The 16,329-nt window shown below is 42.6% G+C and overlaps 1 protein-coding gene and 2 pseudogenes across 1 annotated transcript; 2 read left to right on the top strand and 1 right to left on the bottom strand.

Moving 5' to 3' along the window:
- Positions 1-797: 797 nt before the first annotated feature.
- Positions 798-5,740, bottom strand: LOC143659019 (uncharacterized). The gene is made up of 3 exons (XM_077131504.1): positions 5,534-5,740; positions 3,670-3,749; positions 798-1,166 (listed from the first exon to the last, which is right to left on the bottom strand). Exons 1-3 carry the CDS (start codon positions 5,715-5,717, stop codon positions 1,053-1,055), a joined length of 378 nt encoding a protein of 125 aa, XP_076987619.1. The 5' UTR covers positions 5,718-5,740; the 3' UTR covers positions 798-1,052.
- Positions 5,741-5,796: 56 nt separating this feature from the next.
- On the top strand, positions 5,797-10,591 carry LOC143655569 (ATPase WRNIP1-like; annotated as a pseudogene).
- Positions 10,592-10,684: 93 nt separating this feature from the next.
- On the top strand, positions 10,685-12,409 carry LOC143655562 (ATPase WRNIP1 pseudogene; annotated as a pseudogene).
- Positions 12,410-16,329: the final 3,920 nt, after the last annotated feature.

Here is a 16,329-nt window from a genome sequence, read left to right as displayed (position 1 = left end):
AGGTGGTCCAAAGCTAAAATTGAGAACTGGGGTATGTTTCCAAGTAATAGGAGAAAATATGTAAGTTAATGTACAGGATTTCTTCAATTTGAGTTTCTACTCATATGCCATTTCCTTATGTTCTGTTTTTGGCATCTGTCAATATTCATCTATTTTGGGTCCTAGCAATGGACAAAAATAGTAAATAAATATTAATAGGAGTATTAATACTTAAGTATAAATATTAATAGGAGTCTAAGGGGAGCCAATCATGCCCATTTCTGTATGCGTAGACCTGCACACAAAGTCGTGATGTAATATTGCAGATACCAGTTGCAATATTTGGGCACACTGGTTTCTGTAAGGCCTGCAGGGAGCAGTCTGGGAGTGTGTTCTAACTCAGTATTTCATGGAATTCTGCAAATAGCATATCCCATATCATGGGAGGTGGAAAAGGGATTTACAAAATGACCTAAGATTTAAGCATGGAAATGACTTCCTTCTTATTGGGAGACTGCAAGTTCTAAACTGAATGGGAAAGGAGAGAAACATTAGGTTTCACATGTAGATATTAGTCCCTCTAAGGGTTTCTTCTCTTCTCTTAAATTTTGTGTCTGTCTCAGTACCTAGAGGAGGCCAGAGACGCAGAAGAACCAAATTTGACAAGAATCAATATGAGGTTCTGATGGAGGCATTTGAGAGGGACCCTTATCCTGGTATCACCGTCAGAGAACTATTGGCCGAAATAACCCAGATTCCAGAGCCTAGGATCCAGGTAAAGCACAAATATAGCTATTTATATCTACTTTATGAGGCATTCGAAGGTTAGTGGGGTCGAGGAAACAAGCATTTATTGAATGCTTCTTATTCGACAGACTCAAAAAAGCTTTTGAGTCAATCCTCGCACTACCCCTGTGCAGTAGGTATTATCCCCATTAACTGGATTGAGAAAACAGAGATGAGAGAAATTTACTAAATTAGACTACAACACTGCCAAGGCGGGGTAGAATTTAAATTGTCTTCTAACGTTTATGTCTGGCAATATTAAAAAAAAAAACACTACATTTTCAAGATCAGAAAATTCCTTGGGAAGACAGGTAATAGATGATAGGTGGATTCTCAGATCTGCGCCTTAATTCCATCTGCTGAGACATGTCATGCAGTTTTTGGAAAACTCCACTGGATACCTGTGAGAGAATAGGGGGGAAAAAGGCAAATAGTGTCTTAGAATTGTTAAGAAAATAGGTTTGGCTTCACAAGGATCCCTAAAAGGGTGTCAAGAGTCTCTGGGTATCCCAGATCATATTTGATAGGTTTTGTTCTTGCCCTATTGGTTCTCAACTCTGGGGATGCCCTAGAATTACTTTGGAGCTAGGGTGGGGGCGGCTGACTTTAACAAATGACTCCTGGGTCCCACCTCCAGAAATTCTGGACTAATTATTCTGAGGTACAGCCTGGCAATTAGGATTTTTACAACTCCTTGGGTGATTCAAGTTGGCAGTCAAGCTTGAGAACCACTGCCTTAAATTATATCAGAATCTCTGGGAGTGGTACCCAAGTAGCCACATTTTGGGGGAAAAAATTCCCCAGATGATTCAAACATATAGCAGGGATTGGAAATCCCTGTCCTAGACCCAGGATTTTTTTTATCTGCATATTAGAACCAGTTGGGAACTTCTAGAAACTATCAGTGCCCCATTCCCAACCATTTGAATCAGGATCTTAGGGAGGGTGTTCTAGTCGTCTAGAAGTTTTCAAATTCCCCAGGCAATTCGGGTGTGCAGAACCCCTGCCATTACATGCTGCTTCTCAAAGCTGCTTGCACATTGTTATCACCTGCAGAGTTCCTCCACACCCCACCGCTGGCCATTTTTATTTTGTGAAAGAGCCATAAAACTGATTTGGGGACAGACTATGGAAAGAAGGCAGCACTCCGTATTTTTTGCAACTGCTTTTTTTTTCTCTCTCTCTCTCCTGAAAACATGTAAAGAAAAGCTAATTCAGATATTGTTAATGGATGGAACTTACAATTTAGGACAGGGTTAGTATCTGCGGTATATTCCTTCCTAGGGTATACGGTACACTGCTTCCAAATTCTGACCTGAAGAGTTGTAATGTGTCCTGATCTCTGGTCTCCACCCTGCTCCGCCCTCAGATTCTGATTTCATTAGTCTGGGGTTCCACCTGGGAATGGGGATTTCTAAAATGCCCTCCTGGGTGGTTCTCATGTGCAGCAAAATTCAAGTCAGTTCACAGCAAACTTTAGCACCTGGCAGGTCTCCTATTCTGGTACCTGTCACCTGCTGTGACAAGCCCCTTTTCCAACTGTCACCCTCACCCCTGCCATCTTGGAACTTTTCAAAGTCAAGAACTGTGTCCCATTCACCAGTTTCTTCCCAGCTCTTTGCTTACAACCTGGCACATAGGAGGTGCCTGGTAAAGATGGTGCTAGAGCAGCTACAAGAGTGAATACCCACTGAGGATTTGCTATGTGCCAGGTTCCCTATTAAACAATTTTATTTTAAAATTGGACTTCTGACCCATGGAAACTATAAGTTGTCAATCGGTGTTTTTCTAAGTGGATAAATTCAAGGTAATTTGTTATAGAGCAATGGAGAATTAATACAGTGTACCTTCAAATTTTTGAGACACTAGATTACAATCTTCTAATTAAAAGTTTATCTTCTGTGAAATAGTATGTTTTGTTCTAGGTTCTCAAAATGTGAAAAAGTGAAAGATTATTACATGGATATTAAAAAACATGAAAGCAACCCCCACTCTCCAAAAAAAGAAGCAATTGTTACCTAGCTTTTTGATTATCTTTCTATGTTGGTGCTTTCCCCTGCCCCCAAATTAAATAAAATCCATTCAAGTGAAAAAAATTCTGTATGACCCAGAGATATTTAAGCAAATCATTGTCCAGGGGTTAAGGATTAACAGATGAAGCCTGTGCAAGCTAAGGAAATAGCCTCCTTACCTTGTAAGGTGTTGGGGCCTTTAGAAAAGATAACCTGAACAGAATTTTTCCCAATTCCCCTATCTTCTTTCCTAAAGAGTCCTGTTGCTCCAAACTTTACAAAATAAACCAAGATACAAAAAAGTTCACAGATAGCCATACTGGTTGGAAGCCAATCCAACCCTTTGATTTGAAGAGAACTTGAAAGGCCTTTTATCAGCTGGCCTTTTGAGAAATGCAACTCTGTTGTGGGGGTGGGGTTGGGCAGTAGCCCATTATAACGTTATCACAACACCCTGAGGACTTTCCAGATATTTCACCAAAACCTAAAACAACCCAATTAAGTAGATACAAAGTCATGATCATTTTAAAAACAAAAGAACTGACTGGGAAAGTTCAATAAATTGTTCAGGATTGCAGCTAGCAGCTTCTGGAGACAGCTCAGGTGCTTGACTTGCCACTCACTGTATCTTACCAGTGAGAAAGTGAATTCTGCCTGGAGTGGCTGGCACAGTTTGTAGAATTTTGCATTTGCAAAGGACCTGAAGAAGGAAAGCAGGATTTGTTTGGAAGCCACCAGAATCTTGGCAGACCCCAGGCCAGGGTGTGCTACAGGATGGGGAACAGATTTGTAGTTCCAGGAATGCCAGGCTGAAGAACTGGGGCTTTGTCCTGTATTTTGAGGTGGAGAATATATATTTTATTCTAAGCAGGGAGAATGCTTGTGCTATTACCACTGTCTGGAGATCTTCAGGGTTTGCTTGGAGGCTGGGACTGTACAGAGACTGACTTGAGTTCCTGGTAAGAAAAGTTCCTAGGGAACCAAGAAGGGTGAGGAGGAGGTCACAGAGAAGAATGATTATTCCTGGGAGCAGTGAAGCCTGACAGGCCTTTCGGATAAGTCCACTATGGCTCGGCTTCCTGGGGTGACTTGGTGTTTTGTGCCCTGCCCCAAAATGAGGAAGGAAAAGGAGGAGCTGAATGTGTTTGGGAAGAGAAGAGGAGGGGTAATTCATGGTTGTTTTGCACAAAGGACCAGGTTGGCCTGGGTGAAGTCTCAAAAAGAGACACAGAAGAATTAGCAATGAACTCGAATTCATGGTGGAAAGAGGCATCTGCATAGCGAGGTGTCTATTCTTAATTGCTGTCATGGAAATAAAGACCACTCATATGAAAACACAGACTACTGATGCAGAACTTGTATGTAGCAAGGGATTGGACCACCATCACGTTTGGCAGGAACTTCAAGGCAGGCAGGGGAGTGGGAAAGCTGTATAGAGAAAAAAAAAAGGAAGATTTCAGGTGTGCCCTGGTTGGAGGCTATTGTCATAGGGAAGCTGGAGGTGGGCTAACGAGAAGGAGGGCATCTTATGGGATTAGTTAAGTGACCACATTTGGCTCTTTTTGGTTGGGCTTAAGTTGGAAAAGAGTGGGGCAAAAAATAGGGCAGGCGGCAGTCATTGACCAAGTCTTGGACATTCAGGGCTGCTTGCTGCAGAAGTGAAGGGTCAGAGTTCTGTCATATGTGATCTGGCCACCAACCATTTGTATGTTCAAATGTTTTCCTCTCACTATTTTCCCAGGGATGAGCACTTAGTAGGTTTATTTGATTATTTAATAAATACTTGCTTAATGAATAACAAATATATCTGTTTTTAAAAAAGGCAAAGATCCTCAGAATTCTGACTGATGGGAATGGGGAGGCTTTTTGAAGAGGGTATCTTTGACCTGGGTAACAAAGGATAAAGTGCAGTTGCAGGGTGAAGAGAAGATGGCAAGTGAAAAAATCTAGGCACAGGGGAAAACTTGAGTGAAGACCCAAAGCACCACAGCACCAGCGTTTCATTGCAGCACACTGCCCTGGATGTGTGTGTGTGTGTGTGTGTGTGTGCGTGCGCACACCCTCGTATATGTAAAAGGTGTCACTGCCTGTGTGTTTGTGTCCATGTGCAGATTTGACTGGAAGGTAGGCAGGGCTACATGGGGAATGGTTTGAATTAGCCTGGCCAAGGAATTTAGTTTTATTGTAAACTTTACTGGAAGTGGTTTTATTTGACAACTGTTAACCCCAGGTCTCAACCTCCATGGTGATGAAAATGATGGGCTTAATTAGAAAAAATGTCTTCTCTTTCTCTCCCACCCTTCTTCTTTTTCTCTCTCCCCATCTCTGTCTCTCTTCCCTTCCCCCTTCCTGTCTCTGTCCTTCTTTTCCTTTCTCTACCTCCCTCCCTCCCTCTCTCTCCTTCCTTCTTCCTTCCCCTTTCTCCTTGCCTTCCTCCCTCCCCTCTCCACATCTTTCCCTTCCTCTTTTTCCCTCCTTCCCTTCCACCTCCTCTTTCCCTTCCTCCATCCCTCATTTCCTCTTTCTCTCCCCACCCCCCTTTTCCTTTTCTTCTACCCTCTCTCCCTCCCTTCCTCTCTCCCTCTTTCCCATTCTGCCCTCCCCCCACCCCGCCCCAACCCATGCATCCTGCCCTTTCAGGTGTGGTTTCAGAATCGAAGAGCTAGAATCCCAAAGCGAAGCCAGAGGAGCCACAATGCAGAGGCCTCCTGGGCACAGGCCCAGGTCCTGGGGCAAGGGCAGCCGGGCGTGTGCACCTCCAGCTACTCTGCCCAGCAGAGCCTTTTGGAGGCTCCGAATGATGCCTGCTGCTTCTGCTGGGGGTCGGGAGATGTCTGCCGACAAGCTCCGCTCTCTGTGCATCCCAGTGCCGGGAGTGTGAACACGGCTGAACCAGAGTCCCCGGCCAGCGCAGTGGGCGAGCCGCCCGAGGACTTCCATTGCTCTTCCGCTTCCGGGTTGAGCCCGGCAGCTCTTCCCCAGCTTCCGGCTTCCCAGCAGTCCTTCTCATGGCTGGAAAATGGCGGCGCTGGGACTGCGGTCCACGTCGGGGAGTCCGGATGGAACCAGGAGTCCAGACTCTTCTTCATGCCCTGGGGCTGCACCTTGCAGGGAGAAGGGCAGCTCCCTGCATCTAGCGGACAGCATCCTCCGCAGGCCTTCGAGCCAGGGCTTGCCGTTCCACAGCCGCAGTTCCAACTGCCGCCGACCTCCCCTCAGTCTCAGCATCATCCTGCTTCTCCTCCGGTTCTGCTCTGGCCTCACCTGCAGAACGTGGAGGTGCCTCCTGAGCATCAGCAACAGTTTCCATCTCTTCCCCCAAGACAGGACCTGCTCAGGGAGCCCCAGAGTACCCAAGGCCTCAGCCAGGACAGCTGTGGGGTCAGCACTTTGACAAGCTGCTGCCATATCCAGAACCTGGAGATGACCTAAATGTCAATCAATAGGAGACCGATTTCCTAAGTCATGGCTTATCTATAATGTTTACTGCTAGGTAGCATTGAAAAGGAATGCAAAGTTTTGTATGCTTTGACATGGAAAGGTCTCTGGGACATATTTGTCAATGACATGGAAAGGTTGTCACAATGGGAGGACATCAAAAGCACAGAGATGAGGCAGACAGAGGACATACAGGATTTTTCCTTACATGGGGAAAAAAAGACATTTTCAAACATTTTTATCCATCTACCTTTCATTTATTGACTGAATAAACATGCAGCACTTACAATATCTTATAAATTCTAGTAGAAGGATCGAAAGGGACAGAACAAGGACTGTTTTGTAGAAATTAGTATTAGCAATAAAGCATGATTATTCAGATGTGGCCGTTTCTATGCACATTGAATGGCTCCCCCTTTCCTTTAGATGCATCATAGTGACTGTCTTGGAGGTCCTGATCCAATTCTTCTTGCCTCTGCAGCTTAATATCACTTCTCCATATGTTCAGTTCTTTGAGCAGGACCTTGACTTTGGGTAAACAGTTTCTTGAAAAACAAATCCTCTACCAACTCTTCTTGCAGGGCCTAATGCAAACTCCAGAGTAAAACAGGAGGGTCTGAGCAGAGAGACAGAAATTAGGAACTTGAAAGAAATGCACCTCTTCTCCAGAAGTTCACACAACCTAGAGGGAGCATTTCAGCATGTGGACAGCACTCAACCAGGAGTTGATGGGGAAATCATAAAGACTGCTGTCATTTATTAGGGAGACCATGTCTTTGGGGTACGGAGAAGCAAAATTTACCTTTGCCCAATTTATAGATGAGGAACTGGTATGAGTTCAGAGATGAAGTCAGAGAACCTTCAGTAGCCCTGTACAGTCTTGAGTTAAAGAAAATTCAGGAGCCAAGCACAACACTGTGTTTCCAGAGTAGCGAGTCAATACGTATTTCAGCTTTAATGGTTACCTTCCAATTCTGTGAAATTAAGAAAGAGCTGATATATTCAAAGATATGAGCATGTAATAGCTAGAACATTTGTGAAAGACAATGCTTTGCCTCTTAGGGCCTCTTAATTCCCCTTATCAGTCTAGTGTCTAAAATCATATCTATATCAAGGCTGCAGGTTTTGATTCCAAACCACATCCTTTCTAGCCTACAATCCCAGCTCCTAAACACTCCCACCACCATTTGCTTGCCCCAAAGTTCAGTCTAAATGGAAGAGGGATGGGTGTCTGAACTCCTAGAAGGCACAGTCTCACATAGTCCTTCATCTGGTGGTCCCTGATGAGGATCAGTGCTCATGTGTATTTGTTGGAAGCAGGGATGTTTTTGATTTCCCATTACTAGTTCCAGAAGAAGGGGCTATGTGACAGGACGATAAGATGGTTTTCCTCTGTTCATGTGGAGGGAACTGGCTGATATGGATCATCTATAACATGACCTCTTATGTACATATTTCAAACAATGTCCTAAATGAATATTTCATAATCCATTGTCTTGTTTTCAGCATCTAGGTGAGAACCATTTGGTTAATGAAAGTCACCATCTAATAAGGGAAGAATCTGAGCAGATAATTAGCCAAACTCAACTTTCTTCATTCTCTTTTTCAACAAATCTTTCCAGCTGAATTCTGAGTGCCTTTAAAGGGACATAAAAACCTTTCTGATGAATCACATGAAACTCTAAAATGCTCTCATCCTGGTTTGATTTTAGCATACTTAGGAACAGAACCTGTCCTTCTGAGTTGAAGTCATCTGTTGAAAAGTTCTGATTTTAGCAGGGGAGAGGAGGGATTGGGCCAAAAACACTTGATAAGAAATAACATTTAAGCATCAAGGCAAAGATGAGCCTTCCTTCCCCATCACACCTCCAGGAAACATTTTGCAATCCCAGAAGTACATTTTCACTTCTAGGAAGCTTTCTCTTATCTATGCATCCCTGTAGCTTTTTGCTGGCTAGCTGGTCCCCTTACTTAATCTAAACTCTTTGTCCTCCCTCCCCTCTTCCTGGAAAGTAGGGGAGGAAAGGTGAAAACACAATGGGAGGCAGGAGATAAGGGTGGCCCTTTGCTAAAGCCTACCATTAGGTTCCAAGGGAGATTTGGAGAATGGGAAGAGAGTAGGTGAAAACTGGCCGCCAAGAACATCATCAATCTCTGGTTAGGTGGGACCTGTGAGATCTCTGGAGAGTATATATGGCAGCTGGGAGTGGTAAACAAAAGCCCTGGTTTTCACCTTGGGTCTGCTACTGAAGATAATCGAATGGAGATAGAAAATCCCTGTCTACTCTAGAGGTAGCTAAGTAGATTATTTGAAAGCATCTTGTAATGTATTAAGTGACAGCTGTGATTTTTATGTGATGGGTTGAGAATGCAAGTTCAGAATTTTCAAAATATATTTATGCCAATTTAGAATGATCAGTGAATTAAAGGGCAGAATGAGAAAACATTTATCCCATAGCCACAACAGCTTTCAATTTTAAAGTTCTTTTTCTGGGTGCTGATCCCAAACTCTTTCATCTTCTAAACACAGCCTGAAAATACCTGTTCCTCATATGTAATTATTTCTTGCTGACTTTCAATTTTGCTATTTCTCATCTCCTGTTTGCTTTTTCTTCATATCTGGGCATCCAAATTCTTCAGTTTGATTTGACTGTATAGAAGCAATTGAAGAGTCTTCCTCCCTTTTAATTTTTCCTCCCTTTTCCCCTTTATTTCTTTTTCTCCTCTCCCTTTATTTCTTCTTCCTCATGTCTTCCCTCAGCCCCCACCTCCACCTCCTCTTTTTGAGTGAAATAAAGGCTAACACCCACCAGCACTGTAACTGGCAACACCTCTTCCCCCTGGACTTTGGGCAAGGAGTAAACTTGGGGTGGGTCATTACAGTGAGTGGGAGCAGTTTATCCAACCTCACTTAGCCTCTGGACAGCCTAGCCTCTGCCCTGCCTATCCCAAAGGCCTTGGCAGGCACTGGTTGTGTGTTTGACAAGCCCTTGCATGCGGTGTCAAGTTTTGGTGAGCTGACAGAGTACAGTGCGTTGGAAAGACATTTGGTGATCACCCCCTCACCCACTTTAGAATGGCTTTGGGAGAGTTGGTTATAACACCAGTAGCAACAATACTTGCTGGCAATATTAGCTGAGCAACAAAAAATCTTACTAGTACTGCATCAAGTGATTTACATACACATGTATTAAATACAACAGTACAGGAGCGGTAGTCTTACCATTTTACAAATGCGTAAAGTATAGCTCAGAGAAAAATAATGAGTCATGGTGTAGTAAGTAGGGTCTGAAAGCTGTGATTCCAAGGTTTGCCTGGGAGCGGCCGGAGACAGGAGGCTAGGGTCTTAAGTTATGCGGGGCGCCCTCCCTCCTGCTCCAGAGTCGCGCAGCGCTGGGCCTGCGAGGGGCGCGTAGTGAGATCTCCACGGGAGGAGGGCCTGCGGGGCCCGCGCGGACGAGGGCAGGAGGGCTACCCCTTTCTGTTGCAGCTGCTCCAGGTGCAGTGGCCCATGTGCCAGCAGGGGGTGCCGCCGCGCACAGCCACTCGCACCTGGGCCGCTGCTGGCTGCTCAGCCCCGCAGGGCGCGCGGAGCCCGGGGGCCCGGCTGCCCTAGCTCCCCGCGGTCCCGAGCGGAGGCGGCTGTCGGAGAACTAGACTGCAAAGCCGCGCACCAGCACTCCCGCCGCGACGAGACCCAGAGCTGGAGAACTACGACGCGCCGCCCACGTCCGGCAGTGCCTGCCTCATCCCGGACTTCCCGGGGTGCGGTCCAGGAGCCCGGGAAAGAAAGGGTCTGGCAAGAGGGCGCCGCCAGGGTAGGGAGGACGAGTCCACCCAGCTGGGGCGAGGCGAAGGCGCGGGAGGAGGAGGAGGAAGCGGGGGCCGAGGGCCACACAGACAGAGAAAGTGATGGCAAGGACTACCTGGGGACCTGGGATGCTGACGCCGCAGCCTCTGCAGGCAGCTGCGGGGGGCGCCCGCATCCTCAGGCATTGGCTGCCGAAGAGATGAGGCAGGTGCTGGAGGGCAAGCCTCTGGTCAGTGAGATGCGTCCTGACCAGCTGCTGGACATCCGGCAAAGCAGAGCTGGGGCGGAGAGTGCGGGGGACCTTGCTCAGGTCCCTCCTGGAGAAAACGAAATACCGTTCCTCATCCTGTAGGGGCCACTGGGCCATCACAGAGGCAGCAGGAGCAAGAAACACAGCATAAGGTTTTCGACATCATCTGCAGCAGATGCCAAGACAGGTGATGTGCGAGATGTCATAAAACAAGCTCAAAATGAACAGAGCTTTTCCAAAAGGAAAACCATGAGATTCATAGGCTCCATACATCTCAGCAGGGCACTTTCTCTTCTCACGTGGAGCGTGGAATGATTACTGTGATGGGGCGACCCCTGAAAATCCTTCCTTCCACGTCCGCACTGCTCTTCTGAGCCGTTCTCCAGTTGTTGTTCTTCAATACAAGCGATGGTGACTATTTTATTGAAAAGTATCCATACGCATTTGGTCCAAACGTATTACACAACAGTGGCTGACAATATCATCACATAGTTGTGTATTCATCACCATAATCATTTTTAGAACATTTGTATCACTCTAGAGAAAGAACCAAAAAGAAAGAAAAAAAAAACCCTCATATATCTCACACTCCTTACCCCTCCCTCTCATTGACCCACAGTATTTCAATCTACCCAGTTTTTACCCTTTACCTCCCCCTATTTATTTTCATCCATATATATGTATTTATCCATATATATATAATATATATATTATATATATATTATATATATATATATTTTTTATATATATATATATTTACTTATCTGTCCAGACCTTGGATAAAAGGAGCATCAGACACAAGATGACTATTTTAATGTACGTTATCAAACTCATTGGGAATCCTGGTCCTAAACTCTAGCCTTCCCACTGACGCTCAGGAAGTCAGAGTGGAAAGGGCAGTTCTGAGCCCTTGGTGTGCATAGAAGTCAGCAACGCTGACTTCTGATTTATCAGCATCAGCGATGCCAGAGCTGGATGGAATGAACTGCAGATGACCCACTCTGGCTAGGCTAAACTCTAGGAAGATGTTTTGTAAGAAAAGTGGGCAAATGTATTCTTTTTCTAAAAAAATTATTATTTTATTTATTTATTTATTTTTATTAATTAAAGAAAAAAAGAAATTAACACAACATTTAGAAATCATTCCATTCTACATATGCAATCAGTATAAAAAATTATTTTTATTGATAAAACAGCATACAAACATGCAAACATTCTTAACATACAAACATTCCATATATGGTGTACCATCAATCGCTTAACACATCCCATACCCCTAACCCCTCCCTCTCATTGACCACCAGGATTTCCATCTAGCCAATTTATTTTAACCTTTTGTTGCCCCTATTATTTGTTTATTTTATCCATAGTTTTTACTCATCTGTCCATACCTTAGATAAAAGGAGCATCAGACACAAGATTTTCACAATCACACAGTCACATTGTAAAAGCTATTATCATTGTACAATCATCTCCAAGAAACAAGGCTACCAGAACACAGCTGTGCAGTTTCAGGCACTTCCCTCTAGCCACTCCAATACACCATACACTAAAAAGGGGATAGCTATAGACTGTGTAAGAAGAGTGGGCAAACGTATTCTACCAATAGAGTTCTGACCACTGAAAATGATGTGAAGGAAGGGCTCCAGCAATCCCACATTTGATATGCCTGAGCAGGAGAAGAGCAGGAGAAAAATGCCCCGTACTCCTGGCTTGTTCACCTGCTGGAAGGAGGAGAGGATCCCACTGTACCTAGCCAGGTGGCTTGTGAGATTTACCAACCAAGACATAAGTCTTCTAGACCCAACTGTACTGGCACCAGCAGTTGCTTGGTCATTTTGCAGGCATGCTGGAGTGTGAGATGCTTCTGGGCCAGCATGTAGTCTATTTCTCCCGAGCCCGAAAGTCTGTTGATGTGCATAGTGCCTACCATGTCAAAGCATGTTTGTGAACCCACCAGGGGCCTCTGCCCCTGTTCCCCTGAATCTGAGGAGTGTGCCCATCTGGCTAATGAAGGATCATGGGCTATGGCAAAGGCTACAATTCAACCCCATGTACAGTGGGCCCGTGTATCCAGAATAGCTGCCTGACTAGCTGAGGGGCGCGAACTTTTACAAGCAAAGGTGCTGCTGACTCGTGCAGGCTGTGACAGCAGAAGGATGTGGGTTTTGTTTTGTTTTGTAGCGAGGGCCAGGAAGAAAGAATAACTGGATTGTTAAATTGGTCGACTGGGGGAAGCTGAAAAGGACCAACATTTTGTGATGGAATTTTAAGAGTTCTTAGATGGATGCGCAGCTACTTCAATAAATGCGTAGCACTGAAATGGTGTTCATTTGCGCTCTGTGCAATGGTTCTGCATATGAAAGTATCTGCTAGTTTTGTGCAATGAAAAAATGTTATAAGGAATTATCTTTTGTCATAGTAGCTAAATCATAATGTTATTTCAGAATTCATTTCTGTAGAATCTTTTTCATGTAAAAATGTGTTTTCTAGGTAATTTCAACTCTTAAGAAACGTAATTGTGATTTAATACTATATAGTGGTTTTCGGGTATTATTTTATATGCAAAGGTCTTATGAGCCAATAAAACTATTTCAAAGTAAAAAAAAAAGTTTGCCCAACCTTGAAGTCACTTTTGTCTCCCAATCATAGGTTACACTTATCCTAAATTTGGTGATGGTCAACCTTGTGCTTTTCTTTGTATGTTAATATAAACCAGATGTATTTTTATTTCCTCACCTCTAGAAAAATAGTCAGGCTCTTTATAGAAATCTAGGTTGGAAATGATTTTCCTTCAATATTGAAGATGTAGCATCATTGTCTACTTCCAATGTTGCTGCTGAGAAATTTGAAGTTATCTTATTCCTCCTCCTTTGTATTATGACCTCATTTTCACCTTTCTGGAGGCTGGAAAAAGCTTTGCTTTGTCTCCATTTCTAGAGATTTTCCTTGGAATGGGCCTGCATTCATCCATTGTGCTGTGCATTGGTTGGGGCTTTTCAAAATGGAAAACTTTATCCATCAGATCTGGGAAATTTTCTTGAATCATTTTATTGGCTATTTCCTTCCTCCTTTCCAAAACCTTCTTTTCCCCAGTCTTTCTTCCTGGAAATTTTGTTCAGCTCTGAAAGTTTTCTGCTGTTTTCTTGTTTCCTGTTGAGGGCATATTGTATTTTCAAAGACAGCCTCCATAATATCTCTAATCCCATGAGCTCATCTTGCAATAGTTTTGACATTCATTCCTTTGAAAGGTGGGGGTCTCAGTTTCTTCCCCTTTGAATTTGGTTGGGCTTGAGAGGAGGATGGGGGTGACTCTATATGACCTCCAATGCAAGGACACAAAGGAGATAGTTTCCATTTGTTTTCTTGGCTTGGAATCCAGGCCATCATGATGTCAGGAAGTCCAAAGAAATCCATTCAGACAGACCACATATAGAGGCCTTATGTAGATATTCCAGCCAAAAGCCCAGTGATGTTCTGGCCCAAAGGCAGTAGCAATTCTAAATATATGAGTAAAGATATCATAAGATGATTCCGGTGTCTAGCCATTGGATGTCCCCTAGCCTTTGAGTCTTCCTAGCCAAGAACCCAGAGACGAGCTATCCACACTGTGCCTGGTTTGCATTTCTGAGCCATAGTAACTGTCATCATAATAAAATGATAGCTTTATACCACTAAGCTTGGGGTGCTTTGTTATGCAATGATAGTGTTTGGAATACCTGTTCTTCTTGTCCATGTAGTTAGACATATTTTAAAAATCTCTTTAATTTTACTTTAGTATCTACTCTAGCAAAGGGGTAAGCAAACTAAAGCCAATGGGCAAAATCTGGCTTGTGGCCCATTTTTGTACAGCTCCTGAATTCAGAATGGTGTCTGTTTTTCAGAAGGGCTGTGAAAAAAAAAGAAGAATATATGACAGAGACTATATATGACCCATTATGCCTGAACTCTTTATCATCTGGTTCTTCATAGGAGAATTTGTCTGCTCCTGTTACTAACATATATTCACTCTGTCACCTAAACCCAGTAGTTCTATTTCTTTTGAATTATAATTCTTCTACTAATTAGGGCATTTCATCTCATGTTTCAATTAATGAACATTGTGCACAGTATCATGCATACTGTTCTCTTGTTACGTATTAAGAGGCATCATAGCACGGCAGTTAAATTTGTGTAGCCTGACTGCCTCGGTCCAATCGCAAATACAACGTTTAAAGGATGTTTGAATTTGGGCAAGGCACTAAATCTCCCTGTGCTTCAGTTTCCTCATTTGACAAACAGTGATAAAAGAACTGTTCAAAGGTCAATATTTACAAAGTGTAATAAGCAGTTTATGTTAACTGTTGTATTTATTTTTAAAAAGCTGCTATAGCTTTATTTTTGCCTCCTTTTTTCCTCTGAATATTGTTTTTTCAGGGGATTCGTTGGTTTTCATTTTAAGCATTTTTAAATGACTTTAGGTACATTGACAATGTATAATAGAAGTTCACCACTATTTCTAATATTGTTTTCGTAGTATTATCTCTTTTTCTCTTGAATACTAGAAGTTATTTCTTTTGTTTATCCCTTTAAAGAACTAATATTAGACATTGTTGATCCTTTTAGGTCTATCTTTGTTTTATATTGAATTCATTTCTGCCATTTTTTTTTATTGCTTGCCTTCTACTTTATAAAAAATTATTCTATTGTTTATATCTATCTATGCAGTGCTTTCAGCTTTTAATATGTAGTTCTGAATTTATGTTATGATTCAAGTCTCACTATTTCCAAACTACCAGTATGCTTTCTTCTTTAACCCATGACAGTGAGAAATATTGACTGACAGATTTCCAACCGTATTGGTATTTTTTTTAATGCTATTTTCTTTTACTATTGTTGTTCATCTTAATTGAGTTGTGTTCAGCGAATGTAGTTTATATGGTACCAGGTCTTTGAAATGTGTTGAAACTTACCATATTATTAATCCCAGGATACAAACAGTGCTCCTATATTTTCTACAAATGTTTGAGAAATAATGTGCATATCCTAACATGGGGGTGCAGGGTTCTTTTATATGTTCATGAGATTGGTTTGTTAATCACATTGTTCAAATATTTTGTTTTTTTAATTAATAAATAAGAGAGATATCATACTATGATAATATATTTTTCAGTTGTTACTTGTATTTCTGTGAATTCTTGGTTAATAATTTTAAGACTTTATATATTATTAAAGTACATACCTTCTAAAGTTGTTATATATTCCCAGTGATCTAAACTTTTAACTGACAGTAACTTTTTTTGGCCTTAAAATCTGTTGTATCTGACATGAATGGCTATACCAGTCTTGTTTGGTTAGTTTGCAGGTATGTGTGTGTCCATTCTTTTACTTTTTCTTTCCTATCTGCATGCTTTAGCTGTTTCCATAAATAGCTTATGACTCAATTTGGTGTTTACAGACAATCTGGTGATATATATGAATTTATTTTTGCTGTTTTATTTTATTTTTAATGTAATTTTATTGAGATATAGTCATATACCACACAAATCTTCTTATTGCTTTTTTTTTTTTTTTTGCATAGGTGAGTACCAGAAATCAAATCCAGGTCTCTGGCATGGCAAGTGAGAAGTCTGCTGAGCCACCATGGCCCACCCAAATGTTATTTTATTTTGTGCTTTTTATTTACAATGATGTTCTTTCTTTCCCTTCGTGGTTTCTTTTGTATTGTCCTTTTTTTTTTTTTTCCAAAATTCTATCTCCCCCCACCCCCAGTTTGTACATTTTTTTAAAAGTGGTGAATCAGTTTAGGCATTGCTACTTACTATAGTTTGCCAACCCCCAACCAAAACCATTCCTGCCAATCCTAAAGAACACCTAGGGCGTTGAATGAGATTCTACAAAGTTTCCATGCACTGGGGTAACTTTACAGAAACCGATAATCTCCAGATAGGTCCCCGGACCAAATAAGTACTGATATGCAGAGACACCACCTTCTCCAGAACATCAGCTAGTTCCATTCCCCTTTCCCATATTATCGACAGCCCTTCTCAACATGAAAAAGTTAGAATGGGCAT

Source organism: Tamandua tetradactyla, chromosome 2, assembly GCF_023851605.1.
Source record: "Tamandua tetradactyla isolate mTamTet1 chromosome 2, mTamTet1.pri, whole genome shotgun sequence".
Classification (NCBI taxonomy): Eukaryota; Metazoa; Chordata; class Mammalia; order Pilosa; family Myrmecophagidae; genus Tamandua; species Tamandua tetradactyla.
This window is presented reverse-complemented; position numbering and strand designations above follow the sequence as displayed.

Bases quoted from the DNA above. Each gene is read 5' to 3' on its own strand.
- LOC143659019 (XM_077131504.1), bottom strand. From the start codon at position 5,717: ATGGAAGTCCTCGGGCGGCTCGCCCACTGCGCTGGCCGGGGACTCTGG. The intron at 3,750-5,533 runs GTGCACACGCCC...TTGGTTCCCTAG, and splicing joins GCTGGGCAGAGTAGCTGGAG to GAACTTTTCTTACCAGGAAC. The intron at 1,167-3,669 runs GTAATAGCACAA...ATTCTCTCACAG, and splicing joins CTGAAGATCTCCAGACAGTG to GTATCCAGTGGAGTTTTCCA.